At 43.4% G+C, this 16,987-nt stretch overlaps 1 protein-coding gene across 2 annotated transcripts in view; it reads right to left on the reverse strand.

Annotated features, from left to right (window-relative positions):
* The window catches only part of LOC143294676 (nucleoprotein TPR-like), a 100,316-nt gene that overhangs the window by 49,770 nt on the left and 33,559 nt on the right, over nt 1-16,987 (reverse strand). For both annotated transcript variants that reach the window (XM_076606066.1, XM_076606065.1), the window contains exons 25-34: nt 14,070-14,138; nt 12,174-12,268; nt 11,400-11,454; nt 10,268-10,365; nt 8,968-9,102; nt 7,494-7,568; nt 6,439-6,516; nt 3,279-3,389; nt 2,174-2,283; nt 1,031-1,178 (exon numbers count right to left, since the gene is read on the reverse strand). In XM_076606066.1, coding sequence (XP_076462181.1) covers nt 1,031-1,178; nt 2,174-2,283; nt 3,279-3,389; nt 6,439-6,516; nt 7,494-7,568; nt 8,968-9,102; nt 10,268-10,365; nt 11,400-11,454; nt 12,174-12,268; nt 14,070-14,138 — 974 coding nt within the window. The remainder of the gene's footprint in view (nt 1-1,030; nt 1,179-2,173; nt 2,284-3,278; nt 3,390-6,438; nt 6,517-7,493; nt 7,569-8,967; nt 9,103-10,267; nt 10,366-11,399; nt 11,455-12,173; nt 12,269-14,069; nt 14,139-16,987) is intronic.

Here is a 16,987-nt window from a genome sequence, read left to right on the forward strand (position 1 = left end):
TGTAACAACACAACACACCCTGTCGTCTGAAACATGTCACAACACAAAACACCCTGTCGTCTGAAACATGTCACAACACAACACACCCTGTCGTCTGAAACATGTCACAACACAACACACCCTGTCGTCTGAAACACGTCACAACACAACACACCCTGTCGTCTGAAACATGTCACAACACAACACACCCTGTCGTCTGAAACATGTCACAACACAACACACCCTGTCGTCTGAAACACGTCACAACACAACACACCCTGTCGTCTGAAACATGTCACAACACAACACACCCTGTCATCTGAAACATGTCACAACACAACACACCCTGTCATCTGAAACACGTAACACAACACAACACACCCTGTCATTTGAAACATGTAACAACACAACACACCCTGTCGTCTGAAACATGTCACAACACAACACACCCTGTCGTCTGAAACACACCACAACACAACACACCCTGTCATTTGAAACATGTCACAACACAACACACCCTGTCGTCTGAAACATGTCATAACACACCCTGTCATCTGAAACACATCACAACACATCTTATTTCCCTTGTCACTGCCATCATCTCACTTCCTGTGAGGGTGCATTTACTGTATTTACTGACTACTTTGCATATTGTTTTCTTTCTCATAGCATTAGAACTAGATGTCACTGAAAAAAACAACAAAAATCAAAACAAAAATCAAGAGATTAAAAAAAGTTATCTTTGTCAGCTCTTGCACTCACAACTTATGGCAAAGAATGTGTATTTAAAAAGTCTTCCTCATACTAATGTGAATAACCAATTTTATTTTTACAACAACAACAAACAAACAAAATAATAAAAGAAGAAAACTTCATCACCTCAGCCTTTACACTACCTGCATTCCAGTAAAGGTCTGTGACAAAGGTCTGTTAAGCGCGTTAAGTTACGCTGCTGGTCAGACATCTGTGGCGTAGCGTGTATGGATTTGTCCTAACACAGAGACGCCTCCCTGAGTAACTGAACTGATCTGAAGTGTGACAAGTGACTGACCTGGTTCTGCTGTCGTTCCTCGCTCAGCACCTGCTTGGTTTCTTCCAGCTGTTTGTCCAGCAGCGTCAGCTTCTGCTGCAGTCGGGTGGTCGACGACTCCGCCACTTCCAGCTTGGTCTCCGCGATCTCCTTCTCACGGCGCAGGAACCTGAACAAACCACAGCATGCAACATTGTAACTGTGCTATTGTAAGGAAGATAGATAACAGTTATCCGAGGTGGGGACAGAAGGAAGAGAGATGACAGTCATTACAGGAGGGGACAGAAGAGAGATGACAGAGGAGGGGACAGAAGGAAGAGAGATGACAGTCATCAGAGGAGGGGACAGAAGGAAGAGAGATGACAGTCATCAGAGGAGGGGACAGAAGGAAGAGAGATGACAGTTATCAGAGGGGACAGAAGGAAGAGATGACAGAGGAGGGGACAGAAGGAAGAGAGATGACAGAGGAGAGGACAGAAGGAAGAGAGATGACAGAGGAGGGGACAGAAGGAAGAGAGATGACAGAGGAGGGGACAGAAGGAAGAGAGATGACAGTCATCAGAGGAGGGGACAGAAGGAAGAGAGATGACAGAGGAGAGGACAGAAGGAAGAGAGATGACAGTTATCAGAGGAGGGGACAGAAGGAAGAGAGATGACAGAGGAGGGGACAGAAGGAAGAGAGATGACAGAGGAGAGGACAGAAGGAAGATAGATGACAGTTATCCGAGGTGGGGACAGAAGGAAGAGAGATGACAGTCATTAGAGGAGGGGACAGAAGGAAGAGAGATGACAGAGGAGGGGACAGAAGGAAGAGAGATGACAGAGGAGGGGACAGAAGGAAGAGAGATGACAGAGGAGGGGACAGAAGGAAGAGAGATGACAGTCATCAGAGGAGGGGACAGAAGGAAGAGAGATGACAGAGGAGGGGACAGAAGGAAGAGAGATGACAGTCATCAGAGGAGGGGACAGAAGGAAGAGAGATGACAGTCATCAGAGGAGGGGACAGAAGGAAGAGAGATGACAGTCATCAGAGGAGGGGACAGAAGGAAGAGAGATGACAGAGGAGGGGACAGAAGGAAGAGAGATGACAGAGGAGGGGACAGAAGGAAGAGAGATGACAGTCATCACAGGATGGGACAGAGAGAACTCCAGCAATGTACTGACTTGATGACCTCCAGCAGCTGCTCACTGCTCTTGCTCGTTTCTTCGCTCAGCGACAGGTTGTGTGAGTCATCCGCTGCCTTCTGCTGCACTGCTATCGCCTGATTACTCAGCTGCACAGCAACCAGTAAGTGTGTTAAAATGACAATGTTTCTGCTCACCATGGGCACATACACACACACACACACATGGATAACAACACAGTCTCAGTTTGCTTACACACACTCACACACACAAACATGCACATACACACACACACACACACGGATAACTAAAACAGGATAATAACACAGTCTCACTTTGCTTAGAGACACACACATACACACACTCTCACACACACGCACACACACACACACACACACACACACACTGATGGATACACTGACAACCAAATTAAGGACCATTCCTTTTTTTTAGTTCATCACTGAAAGGTGGCTCAAATTAACATCTGATGCAGTAACTAAAATAAAGAAAAGATAGTAATTATCATAAAAAGCCAAATGGAGATGGTGCTGAAGAAAAACTGAACAAAGAACAGAGAGAATCTAAAATTAACTCATTATGAGAAAAAAAAGGGAGAGAAACAAAATTTCAAAATATCTGATGCAACAGTAGATTGTGTGTGTGTGTGTGTGTGTGTGTGTGTGTGTGTGTGTGTGCATTTAAAGAAATATAATTTGACCAATTTAGTCTAACAGACATATCTAGTGAATGTCCTTGTTTGTAAATCTTTCTATAAATCAAACTAAGATTTAATAATAGTAACAATAATAATCAATACTACTACTACTACTGTTGTACTTGTATGGCACATACTCCCATCAAAATGGGCTCTATGCACCTCACATGAAACAATACATACACAATAATGCATTATACCACACAACATTACTTATTTAATATCAAGCATCAGTATTCTTTCCACAGTGTGTCTAAGTAAACAGGACCTTAAAAATAAAAAAATAACACCCCCCCAAAAAACAACCAACCAACCAACCAACCGAACAAAACATTTTAGTAAGAAAAAAAAAAAAAAAAAAGCAATGGAAGTTAGGTTTCCAATGGCAACCAAGGGCAGATCACTGTCCAGCCGTTGCCACCCACTGACCGTTTCCATCTGGGAGTGCAGGGTCTTGTTCTGTTTCTCCAGCTCCTCGCAGCGAGTCTCCAGCTGTCTGGATTCATCACGCAGCACCCGCTCCTGCTCCTGCCAGGACGTCTGGACCACAACACACACTGTCTGTCAGCTTTATCCATGTGACACACCCTGTCTGTCAGCTTTATCCATGAGACACACACTGTCTGTCAGCTTTATCCATGAGACACACTCTGTCTGTCAGCTTTATCCATGAGACACACTCCGTCAGCTTTATCCATGAGACACACTGTCAGTTTTATCCAAAAGACACATGCTGTGTGTGTCAGCTTTATCCATGAGACACACTCTGTCAGCTTTATCCATGAGACACACACTGTCTGTCAGCTTTATCCATGAGACACACTGTCAGCTTTATCCATGTGACACACACTGTCAGCTTTATCCATGAGACACACTGTCTGTCAGCTTTATCCATGAGACACACTGTCTGTCAGCTTTATCCATGAGACACACCATGAGACACACTGTCTGTCAGCTTTATCCATGAGACACACTCTGTCCGTCAGCTTTATCCATGAGACACACTGTCAGCTTTATCCATGAGACACACACTGTCTGTCAGCTTTATCCATGAGACACACTCTGTCTGTCAGCTTTATCCATGAGACACACCATGAGACACACTCTGTCTGTCAGCTTTATCCATGAGACACACCATGAGACACACTCTGTCTGTCAGCTTTATCCATGAGACACACACTGTCTGTCAGCTTTATCCATGAGACACACTCTGTCAGCTTTATCCATGTGACACACTGTCAGCTTTATCCATGAGACACACACTGTCTGTCAGCTTTATCCATGAGACACACACTGTCTGTCAGCTTTATCCATGAGACACACTCTGTCAGCTTTATCCATGAGACACACACTGTCTGTCAGCTTTATCCATGAGACACACACTGTCTGTCAGCTTTATCCATGAGACACACACTGTCTGTCAGCTTTATCCATGAGACACACTCTGTCAGCTTTATCCATGAGACACACTGTCTGTCAGCTTTATCCATGAGACACACCATGAGACACACTGTCTGTCAGCTTTATCCATGAGACACACTGTCTGTCAGCTTTATCCATGAGACACAGAGACACACTCTATCTGTCAGCTTTATCCATGAGACACACCATGAGACACACTGTCTGTCAGCTTTATCCATGAGACACACTGTCTGTCAACTTTATCCATGAGACACACTCTGTCTGTCAACTTTATCCATGAGACACACTGTCTGTCAACTTTATCCATGAGACACACTGTCTGTCAGCTTTATCCATGAGACACACTGTCTGTCAACTTTATCCATGAGACACACTCTGTCAGCTTTATCCATGTGACACACTCTGTCTGTCAGCTTTATCCATGTGACACACTCTGTCTGTTAGCTTTATCCATGAGACACACTGTCTGTCAACTTTATCCATGAGACACACTGTCTGTCAACTTTATCCATGAGACACACTCTGTCAGCTTTATCCATGTGACACACACTGTCTGTCAGCTTTATCCATGAGACACACTGTCTGTCAGCTTTATCCATGAGACACACTGTCTGTCAACTTTATCCATGAGACACACTGTCTGTCAGCTTTATCCATGAGACACACTCTGTCTGTCAACTTTATCCATGAGACACACTCTGTCAGCTTTATCCATGTGACACACACTGTCAGCTTTATCCATGTGACACACACTGTCAGCTTTATCCATGTGACATACTCTGTCTGTTAGCTTTATCCATGAGACACACTGTCAACTTTATCCATGTGACACACTCTGTTAGCTTTATCCATGAGACACACTGTCAACTTTATCCATGTGACACACACTGTCTGTCAGCTTTATCCATGTGACACACTCTGTCTGTTAGCTTTATCCATGAGACACACTGTCAACTTTATCCATGTGACACACTCTGTTAGCTTTATCCATGAGACACACTGTCAACTTTATCCATGTGACACACTCTGTCTGTTAGCTTTATCCATGAGACACACTCTGTTAGCTTTATCCATGTGACACACTCTGTTAGCTTTATCCATGTGACACACTCTGTCTGTTAGCTTTATCCATGAGACACACTCTGTCTGTCAGTTTTATCCACGAGACACACTCTGTCAGTTTTATCCACGAGACACACTCTGTCTGTCAGTTTTTATCCATGAGACACACTCTGTCTGTCAGCTTTATCCACGAGACACACTCTGTCTGTCAGTTTTTATCCATGAGACACACTCTGTCTGTCAGTTTTATCCACGAGACACACTCTGTCTGTCAGTTTTTATCCATGAGACACACTCTGTCAGCTTTATCCATGAGACACACGCTGTGTGTCGGCTTTATCCATGAGACACACACTGTCACCAGTGTCAGCTTTATCCACGAGACACACTGTCAGTTTTATCCGTAAGACACACGCTGTGTGTCGGCTTTATCCATGAGACACACTGTCTGTCAGCTTTATCCATGAGACACACTGTCAGTCAGCTTTATCCATGAAACACATAAGACAGGCAGAAGAAATACAGTGTGGATGGGTAGAGAGGAGAGAAAGATAAAGACAAACAAGGGCTGAAAAGACCGAATGTGCATCTCATTTTATCATCTCATTTATGTGTATTAAATAAAGATAGATAAAGCATATCTCCTCAATTTGATCATTTTATCATTCATTCAATGTCAAATCATAACGTATAATTTTAGATGAATAATCTTGTAGAAATAAAACTTACCACAATTCTATTCAATACAACATCCTTCGAGGAAAAAAAAAAAAAAAGAATTAGAATTTGGTAACTGTCAAGTCTTGTGTCTGAAGGATCTTTCTCTCCTCTCTACCCATCCACACTGTATTTCTTCTGCCTGTCTTATGTGTTTCATGGATAGGCTACAATCAAAACCTGTTCAATGTCTCAATAAAATTAAATTGTGTATGCTGTTTTCAACATCATGCATGCCTCTGTTTATGTGTTATGTGTATGCTGCGCATGTGTGTGTGTATGTGTGTGTGTGTGTGTGTGTGCGTGCGCATTTTGTGTACAAGTGCATCATAAGCCAACGAAAGTAATAATGCATAAAAGTTAAACAGAACTCAACACAGGAACGCACCTGAGCATTGATCAGCTTCTGTTTCTCTGCTTCAATGTCCGACTGAGTCTTGGCCAAGTCATCATTATGACTGTCCAGCTGCACACACAGCACACATCGTCAGGTGCCAGATTTCTCAGGCACACTCATGGAGCTGGCAGAGAATCACACAGCCCTTTCTTCGTTATGACTGCACTGTCCCAGACACACTGAATAAGGAACAATCCATCACTATGGCACTTATGTTTGGGAACAGCGCAGTTTCTTTTCATACCAGTTAACATATCTGGACTTGATGTTATCTTTATATTCATCACACTTGAACACTGCTACTCCATAATCTTTTCACACGTGGTTGTATCAGTGCCTCTGAATTTCAAAGGTTTTCTTAACTCAATCCAGACGACGAAAGGTAGCATTCCGGACGACGGAACGCTATAGCAGTTTCGACAATTAAAATTTTTTCCACGTTATCCTCATGGGGTATCATAACAGTCGCAACTACACCGGGCATTGCAAGCGTGTCAAGGGTCGAATGGAAAGTTTCTTCATGAGATTCCGTAACAACACACTCCACAGCGAGCCAGCGAGTTCAGGACCCCACACGACTAGCTAATCTGCATACGTATCGAAAATGGCGTCGCAGGCGATACAAGTGGATTTTTTTGTAGCAAACTAGATCATGACAGCGGCTTTTACCACTGCTGAAGTGACAAATGCTTCAAACTGAAGGTTTCAGCATCGACAAGGATGATGAAGACGTTGAATAAAGTATCTGCAGTGAAGAAAGCTACCAGCAAGCAGGTACTGATAGTGATTCAGCGTCTGAGAGCAGTGAAGAGGGAGGGGGCTGGGTGTTCACACTATGTGAGGAGAGGGGTCAGTGGGTCAAGTACAGTGAGTTTCATTCAGTTACTTTATGTTTTGTATTTTTTGTGATTTTATTTTCCTAACCCTGACAAAGGGGTCGTCTGTAGGGAAAAGCAAGGGAGAGAACTATTTGTCCGGAGTGAGTTAACCAGTTAACAAAACCTGTGACTTTATCACGGTCAGGAGGGTAGCCTAGAATGACTGACCTTTTTCTTCAGAGCGGTAAGGGCCTCCACATCAGCTGCATGCAGCATCAGTTCTCTCTGGTACTTGTCCTGGGCCTGCACACAGGTACACCACTCCATTTCTCATCCGTCACCAAAACCACCACCACAGTTACACCACTCCACTCCTCATCCCTCACCAAAACCACCACCACAGGTACACCACTCTTCTCATCCCTCACCAAAACCACCACCACAGGTACACCACTCCATTTCTCATCCCTCCCCAAAACCACCACCACAGGTACACCACTCCTCATCCCTCACCAAAACCACCACCACAGGTACACCACTCCATTTCTCATCCCTCACCAAAACCACCACCACAGTTACACCACTCTTCTCATCCCTCACCAAAACCACCACCACAGTTACACCACTCTTCTCATCCCTCACCAAAACCACCTCACTGTTACACCACTCTAGTTTTCATCCCTCACCAAAACTCCCAAATCAAAATGAAAACCACATCCAAAACATATTCCGTGTCAAAGGCCATGTACGTCACAGACATGAAATGGATGGATTAACAAATGATGACAAAAGTCACCAGCAGATAAGCGTACATGGTAAAAAAAAAAAAAAATTATTGTACTGTACTGTGCTACTGGTCTCAACACATTTCACCATGTGAAATTCAGGCTGCTCTACCATGGAACAGCATCGAGTGCAGTGTCACCTATTTTCTTCTTTTCCTTTTTCTCCATGCAAATATATCTGTTTTACCATCTCCATTTGCTTTACTGTCACCTTTTTCAGCCCGCAAATACATTTGCTTCACTATCAAAGAGGATTTTCAAAAAGAATTTTGCCAAGGACAACCCATTTGTTCCTGTGGGTTCTTTCACATGTGACTAAATGCCTACTGCACACAGGATCTTGGTTTATCGGCTCATCCGAAAGACACCCCAACTAATGGAGCACACACAATGAAAGAACAATACATGGTCAGTTCAGTTCAGTTCAGTTTCTCAAGGAGGCCTTACAGCGTTAAAAAAAAATCTTACACCGCATCTGCTAAGTGGATGCCAAACCAGCAGTAAAACCCTAACTTGTTTAGTTCGGCCTTGAAAAAAAACAAAACAAAAAACAAACGGTCATTAACTCTAAATGCCCCTTTTGCTTTCTGGTTTTTTTTTCCGTCACAGCAAAACTCCAAGGACTAAGGTGCATACACACACACACAATAAACCACATCTGCAAAGCAGATGCCTGACCAGCAGTGAAACCAAACACCCTTAGTCAGGCCTTAAAAAACCACAAAAAAACCCACAAAAAAACCAGTCATTAACTCCAAATGCCTCTTCTGTTTTCTGGTTTGCTTTCCATCACAGCATACCTTCAAGACTATACACGCATGCACGTACACACGCACACGCACACACACACACACACACACACACACTCACACACACACACACACACACACACACACTCACACACTCAACGCCGTTACCTCAGCTGCCAGGTCCACTTGTTTCTTCAGTGCTTGTTGTGCCGACGTCTGCTCGGACAAGGCCGTTTCCCGTGTCTGCAGCGCCTCCTGCAGTTCATGGCGCAGTGAAGCCAGCTGCTTCCGCAGGTCATTGTTCTGTCAGTGGACACACACAACTCTCAGACATGTCTGGGTTGTTAACAGGGACAGACGGAGAGAAAATTAATGTCTAACAGGAAGATTTTGACCCTTAAATGGAAAATACACAACAATCAAAACTGTGGGGTTTGTGAACAGGAAGAAATGGTTGGAAAAGTAGTATCAACCATGAAGATTTTGAATGTCAAATACCATACGCACAGCTATCAAAGCTGTAGGGTTTCTTAACAGAAACATAAGGAGGAGAAATAAATATCAAAACAGGAAGATTTTGACCCTAAAATGAAACAAACAACTCTCAAACATGTTGGGTTTGGTCTAAACAAAATCTTTAATCAAAGCTCATGAAGTACAAACGATATACCTGAAAAACAAAGCAGCAACTAGATTACTGCTTATACTGTACTCAAATATAAAACTTAAAATTAGTTCATAAGACAGCTGCCGAATAATAAGTTTAGTAACTAAAGAAATATTGCAGGTATATGTTATTTGAATACACACAAGTTTGTAACCATATAAGTCAGCATGTAGGGTTTGTAAACAGAAACATATGAAAGGAATTTGTTTTTAATACCAAAAATGAAAAATACAGCTATCAAAGATGTCGGGTTGGTGAACTAGAATATAAGAAAATTCACATCAGACAGGAAGATTTTTATCCAAAAATGAAAAACACAGTACCAGAATATGACAGGAAACAAACAAACAAAAAAAAAGGAATCATTCTGATTCCAAAAACAACCCCCACAGCTCACTACCGATAGGAAAATTCATATCAAACAGGAAGATTTTTAATCATAAAATGAAAAACAGAATATGACAGGAAACGAAACAGAAAAGAAACAAATCAGTTTGATCCCAAGACAACCCCCCTGCCCCTACCCCTTATCCGTACCAAACCCCCCCCCAAAAAAAAACCAACATTAAATGATGACAACAGGGTGTACTTAAAAAAACAAACAAAATACAAAACAAAAAACCCATAGAAATATATATTAAGATAAGAAGAGAGGCATAAGACCAGAAAGACTGACAATTTAAAAAAAATTTTTTTTTTTTTTAAAAGGCCTTCCTGGGGGAAGGGTGGTGGGTGGGGGTGGAGACAGGAGACAAGCAAACATCCCAAGGATGGCCCACAGACAGAGGACGTGGCACTGACCAGGTTGTGGCTGTCCTCAGTGATGCGGATGTTCTCGTTCAGCAGCTCCTGGTGGTCCTTCTCCAGCTGCTCCACCCTCTTCTCCAGGGCGGCCTTGGCTGCAACAACATGGGTTTGTTCGTTTGGCCGACAGACGCAACACCCAAGTGATTAAAGCGTTGGACTTGCAATCTGACGGTCCTGCGTTCGAATCTTGTTAACAGTGCCTGGTGGGTAAAGTGTGGAGATTTTTCCGATCTCCCAGGTCAACATTTGTGCAGACCAGCTTGTGCCTGAACCCTCTTCGTGTGTATACGCTAGCAGAAGATCAAATATGCACGTTAAAGATCCTGTAATCCATATCAGCGTTCAGTGGGTTATGGAAACAAGAACGCAGTCAGCATGCACATCCCCGAAAACAGAGTATGGCTGCCAACATGGCAGGGTAAAAAAACAGTCACACAAGTAAAAAAGCCCACTCATGTACATACGAGTGAATGTGGGAGTTGCAGCCCATGAAAGAAGAAGAAAGTTTGGCCAATGAAGAAGGCATGTGACACACAAAAAGCAAAATCAAAACAACCACCACGCTCTTTCCTAAAGCTGCCTTTGCTACAACACCAAGGTTGGTTGGTTGGTTTGGTTAATTAAGAAGGCATGTGACACAAAAAACTAAATTAAAACAGCAAAAACCACCTATTTCTTTTATGTTTACTATACTACCTTATTTCTACGTGTGTACACTGGCAAAAGAAAAAAGGGGTAAAACCTTGGGAGGATGGAGGACCCAATGTAAAAAAAAAAAAAAAAAAGTGGGAAAAAATAGGTACGAGAATGCCCCATACATAAAAAAGGTTGAATATACATAGAAACATTCTATCCACTTTATACTGAGCACATGCTTTATAAATAATATGACAAGAGCCCAGTTCTGAATACAATAAACATGCTTCAGCACATTACACTTCTGATATTCACATATACAATTACAATAAAAATTGAAAAGAAAAAAGAAGTCACTGGCAAATGATTCAAAAGGATTTTTTTTTTTTTCAAAAGCTTGTGTAAACCCTGGCTGGTGTGGATGACAAAATGATAATTTATTCATCTATTCATTTCTTTCTTTATGACAAATTACGAACGCCATGCTTACCGTTCTGTGCTTCAATCATCTTGCTTTCACAGGCCTCTTGGAATTCTTTGCTTGTCTGAAACAAAGAAAAAGACCTCTTCTCTAGGATGGTGCATTATCTGACTGGAAGGTGTGTGCAATGTATGCACCTGGAAGCATGTATGCAGGAGTGTGTACGTCACACATAGATACATATACGTACACACAAGCAGTTTACAAACAACAATACACTATTCAGACATAAACACTGAAGCATATGAACAGCCTGCCCTTCTCTTCCCAACCTCAATCTCATACATGCACACTGCATGTGTGGTAAGCTGGCATGTTGTATAGACTTCATAAACAGTTAAGGACCACTTCATAAAAGCAGGTATATTTTCACAAAACGTTTTTTGTTTTTTTTTAAATATGAAGACATGATTACATTATGCAGGCTGCATATGGTCTACTGCTGACCTCTCAGTGAATACACCACTGGTGCACAGGAACAGCTTGAAAAATGCACCACCGAAAAGAGGAAGTTTTCATGCCTGCTTTTTGTTTATGTGGGTTCTTTTACATGCACTAGGTGCATGCTGCACACAGGACCCCCCTCAGTTTATCGTCTCATTCAAATAACCAGCACCTAGACCACCACTCGAAGTCTAATGGAGGGAGGAGGCAGAGCAAATATCACGGTCCAAATATGGGACTCAAACCTGTACACACTTACTTCCTAGTCAGATGTGTTACCACTAACCCACTGCTCCCCAGGTGTATGGTAGGTGCAGCAGTGCTGACTGGGACACTGACCTGGTTGGACTGTCGGAGGTTCTGCTCCACACCCTCAGAGATGGCTTTGTACTGGTCTGCCTGCTGCCTGGCTGCCTTCAGCTGGGCCTGTATACCTGGACACACACCACCACAACACTCATCACTGCTGCTGCTGCACTGCCACTCATCATGATAATAACAGTATGCAGAGATGCCAACCCCTGTCAAGTGTTTGTAGGAACAATCAGGAAATTCGGTAGGAACACTTTGAATTTGGTAGGAACACTCAGACTTCCAATTAAGCTGACTGGTCTACTCAATGTTGTTTCAATGTAAACACGCACACCATTAGCTGAGCATCATCACGCAAGACTAAGGTTAGTAGTGACTGCCCTGGCCTCGTGATCGACAGGTCTAGAGCATATGGGTAATGTTACCACAGGAAAGCAAGTGACCATGCTGTGTAGTAGTCGGAACAATTCCGCCGATGGCATAACGTCTGAACAAAAAGCGATCGAGCATAACAAAATACGGTGAAATCATAACAAATGGCATCTCTGAGTATGTCTTGATTTGTTTTTCACAAAAAACAAAACAAAACAAAAACAACTGACAAGGAAAAGCACTGGCAGAGAACCACAGGCTTTGACACACAACCGACAGAACTGGAGGAATCTGGTGGACAGTTGTGTGTGTCGCCCAATGACTCTTTACAGAGTGAAGGGAGAGGAAGAAGACATCTAAATAGTGCTTTCAAAACTCTCACAGCACGTTACAAGTAACATGTCAGATATCACAAAGCACACACACACGTGTGTACATGCACACAAACATACATACGCACGCACAGAAGAAAGATGTGGACACACAGAATACAGATATGGAATGGGGTGCCTTTATTATGTAGAGACTGCAGGAATGTTTTTAGGTTTGTTTTAAAAGATATAAGGGACAGTGACGGACAAAGCACACACACACTCACACATGCATGCACACACTCACACATGCATACATACTCACACACAGAAGAAAGATGTAGATCCAAAGAATACAGATATGGAATGGGGTGCCTTAATTATGTAGAGACTGCAAGAATGTTTTTAGGTTTGTTTTAAAAGATATAAGGGACAGTGATGGACAAAAAAAAAAAAGACAGTGAATTCCTGGTTTTTACAAATGAAGAACTATTGCTCTCCAGCCGTGTTTCACAACTGATCAGAAAAATCAAAATGAGTTTTCTGTTTTAAATCTCTTCTTCCATTATGATTTTTTGTTGTTGCTGCTGTTATTTTCTAGATTTTAGTAAAGCTTGATCCAAGTTGGGTTTGTTTGTTTTTCTCTCCTCTCTGCACTTTTTTGTGTTTTTTTTCACCGGTTCTGAAAAAAAAAAAAATCCAACTGAAAGGACAAGACTTCATTAAAAACAAAAGAGTACAACACTTGAGAAACTAACTTCCTATTGCCATTCAACCAAACATCTTCAAGTCAGTTTTGAGTTTTGAGTTTGAAAGCACAGTCATCAAATACTGTGAGAAATATTGTGTCTATACCACATTTGTTTCACCTGCGGCCATAAACACAAAGGAATGAAAAGGGTGTGTGTGGAGGGTGGTGGGGGCAGGGGGGGGGAGCGCGGGAGGGATATGCAACGGTTTTATGCTTTGTCAGCCACAAAGGTTACCTTATGAGTTTTCATTCATTTTTTTTTTTTTTTTCCAAATGTATAAAAAAAAAATTTCAAAAAATCTGAACAGACAACAAAACTGAGAGAGATGTTTTTTTGGAGGAGGGAATGAGGGACCTGGGAGGAGGACAATAACCCCCCCCCCCCCCCCCCCCCCCCCCCGCCCCCCCCCCCCACACACACACACCCCACTCTCCTTTTATTTTTGTTCGTTTTTACAACACTGCCCACACATAGAACTGGAAACGTACCCTTCAGATGCTGCTTCAGCTGGGTCACTTCATTCTTCAGGTCCTTTACCTCCTCGTCTGCAGGCATACCTGCGGAACAGGGAGTGAAAAGTAATCACTGACATGAACCATTTTTGACTCACTTGTGTAAACAAAGTGAATCTATGTTTTAACCCGGTGTTCGGTTGTCTGTGTGTGTGTGTGTGTGTGTGTGTGTCCGTGTGTCTGTGGTAAACTTTAACATTGACATTTTCTCTGCAAATACTTTGTCAGTTGACACAAAATTTGGCATAAAAATAGGAAAAATTCAGTTCTTTCCAGTCATCTTGTTTAAAACAATATTGCACCTCTAGGATGGGCACAAAAAAATATTTAAAAAAGAAGCCTAATTATATGCAAACTGCATTTGGGGAGACCGGCCGGATAGCGGGGAGACCTGCAGAGCAGGTTGCCACGCGCCCAGAATCCCCTCCCGTGGGGAGACTGGGGTGGCTTGGCCCGGGGTGGGCTAAGTGGAGGTCCCCCCCCGGAACCAACTGTTTTTCTCCCCCAGGAGGAGGTGGGGGAGGGGGGTCGACCGAGGAGGGAGGAGGGGAAACAGCACTGGGGCCCCTGAGGGCCGTCTCCGTGTGGGGACCCGGGTAACGGCGGGGGGCGGCCTCCCCTTGGGAGTCCGCACCCAGCCGCGAGTTCCCACCACCAAGAGAGGACGTGCTACTCCCCCTTCCACCCGCCTCGCGCTGGGACACTTCGGGAGGTGACGCTCGAATCCCTTTGCCCCCGGTCCCCTTCATGACCGTTTTATCGGGACGAGCGTCCCCTCCGCGATCAGCGTCTGCAGACGCATCGCCGCGGTCCCTATCGGGAGAAATCATGAGCTCCGGGCCTGGGAGAGTCTCTTGGCGAGTATCTCTGCCAGCATCATGATCCCTGCCTTCGTAGGATGGCAAACGAGGCATGGTACCGCGCGTAAGCACCCAGCGAACAATACGATCCCCAACAGAGAAAGGAAAGACAGGATCGACTCAGAGGTAGAAAAATACGAAGAAATCGAGGGGGCCGAGTCGAAACGAGTACACAGAATGTAAGCACAATACACATGCAAGCCGCATACAACAAAATAAGGCCAAATGAAAACGCTTAATAGCCAAAAAAAGCGTTAGACGAGACAGAGCGAAAACCTGACAAGATGGCGTGGAGAGCCTTGGCCAAAGGAATGGTTCAGCGCTTATAGCTGTTAGAGGCGTTTGATTGGCTAAGAGCGGGCCAGACTAAGAGGGGCGTCTTTTCACTGTTAGCCGCGCGAAATTTGGCCAAACAGAGCAAACCATAGGCCTAGTTTGCATCAGTTTGACATGGTACAGTATATGACACCAAACTGCATTTACTGTTATATTTATATTTTTTGTATTCTCTAAATTTGGCACTTTGACCTCTTATTCTGACACAACAACAAGAGGAGTCATTATTATCATTTTTTGTTCAAACAGGAACTTCTTTTGCTAAGCATGGAATTTTTATTTATTTTGCAAACGTTTTGGTGCAGACAGTAAAAAAGGGATATTACTCTGTAATTAATGCTAGGGGACTTAATTTATCACAAGTCAGTCTTGAAGGCCTTGCCTCTCTTGTTGATTATTTTTTCATTACAGAGTACCATATCTGCATGTCCCCACCCCCCACTCCCCACATACCCCCTCCCTAAAAAGGAAATCCTTTATTCACCTTTGCGCTAGTGGGCATATTCAAATCAAATATTCAAAAATGTATCAAAGGTGGATTAATGTGCATGCGCCTGCACTTGTACTATGTTGATTTGTATTTTAAGGTGTTGTGTAGCCCTGCCATGCGTTATGACATACAGTGTGCAGAGAATGACTGTGTGTGCATGTAAGAGAAAATGTGTATGAGCGTTTATCTGTTCCTCTCATTATTTCAAACATGTGTGCACTCAAATGCAAGCATTTGTATGTATGGGTGGGTATGTGGGTGCACATTCACATAAAACACAGGTTATATACATGCCATACACACATATGTGCATGTAGTTACACACATACTCTGCTGTGCAACTGTTAAACTGGTCGAATGTGAATCTGCACAATATTTTTTCCCAGCTGTACAATGCAGAATGAGATGTCCTTGCTTCAGTTTCAGTTTGAGTTTCTCACGGAGGCGTCACTCTGTTCAGACAAATCCTTATACACACTACACCACATCTGCTAGGCATAGCCAAACATGCTTAGTCAGGCCTTGAATGCATGCTTACATATTTGTGCACCTACCAGAGTGCATTTCTTCCACAGAATTTTGCCAGAGGAAAACACTCTTGTTGCCATAGGTTCTCTTTCAGTGTGCCAAATATGTGCTGCACATGGGACCTCGGTTTATCGTCTCATCCGAATGACTAGATGCTCACTTTGATTTTCCAGTCAAACCTGGGAGAAAGGGTGAAAGCAGAATCTGAACCCACACCCCCCGTGGAGGAGGCGTGGGGTTGGCGTTGTTGAGAGAGGCAGAGGTAGAGGGCCCAGAGTGATCACGAATCGACTGCGATCGTGCCTTAATTTTAGCCAGATCTCCCAATCGAGCCACATAATTTTGCGACCTGGTTGAAGACATAATTGGACAAAAAACAGAATCGCCAAAGAATCAACAGACAGAAAATGCGAAAAAAAAACTTAGCCATATGAAGTGCACAGGAACAGGTGTCGAGATGGCTGCCGGAAAAAGATGGCGCGAGCCAGCGGGACAAAGGGGAGGTTACCTACTTCCGGGAGGTTATTGGCCGTAGTTACTTTCGTTTTCTCCGCATAGACGGATAGTAGTTTGCACAGGACAGGAACGTCAGACCCCTGCCGGAGTCTGCACTGGTTGGGTCATGGTTAAGTATGTGTAATTAAAAGCAGAATTTGAACCCACACCGTCACAGACTCTGT

Source organism: Babylonia areolata, chromosome 20, assembly GCF_041734735.1.
Source record: "Babylonia areolata isolate BAREFJ2019XMU chromosome 20, ASM4173473v1, whole genome shotgun sequence".
Lineage (NCBI taxonomy): Eukaryota > Metazoa > Mollusca > Gastropoda > Neogastropoda > Buccinidae > Babylonia > Babylonia areolata.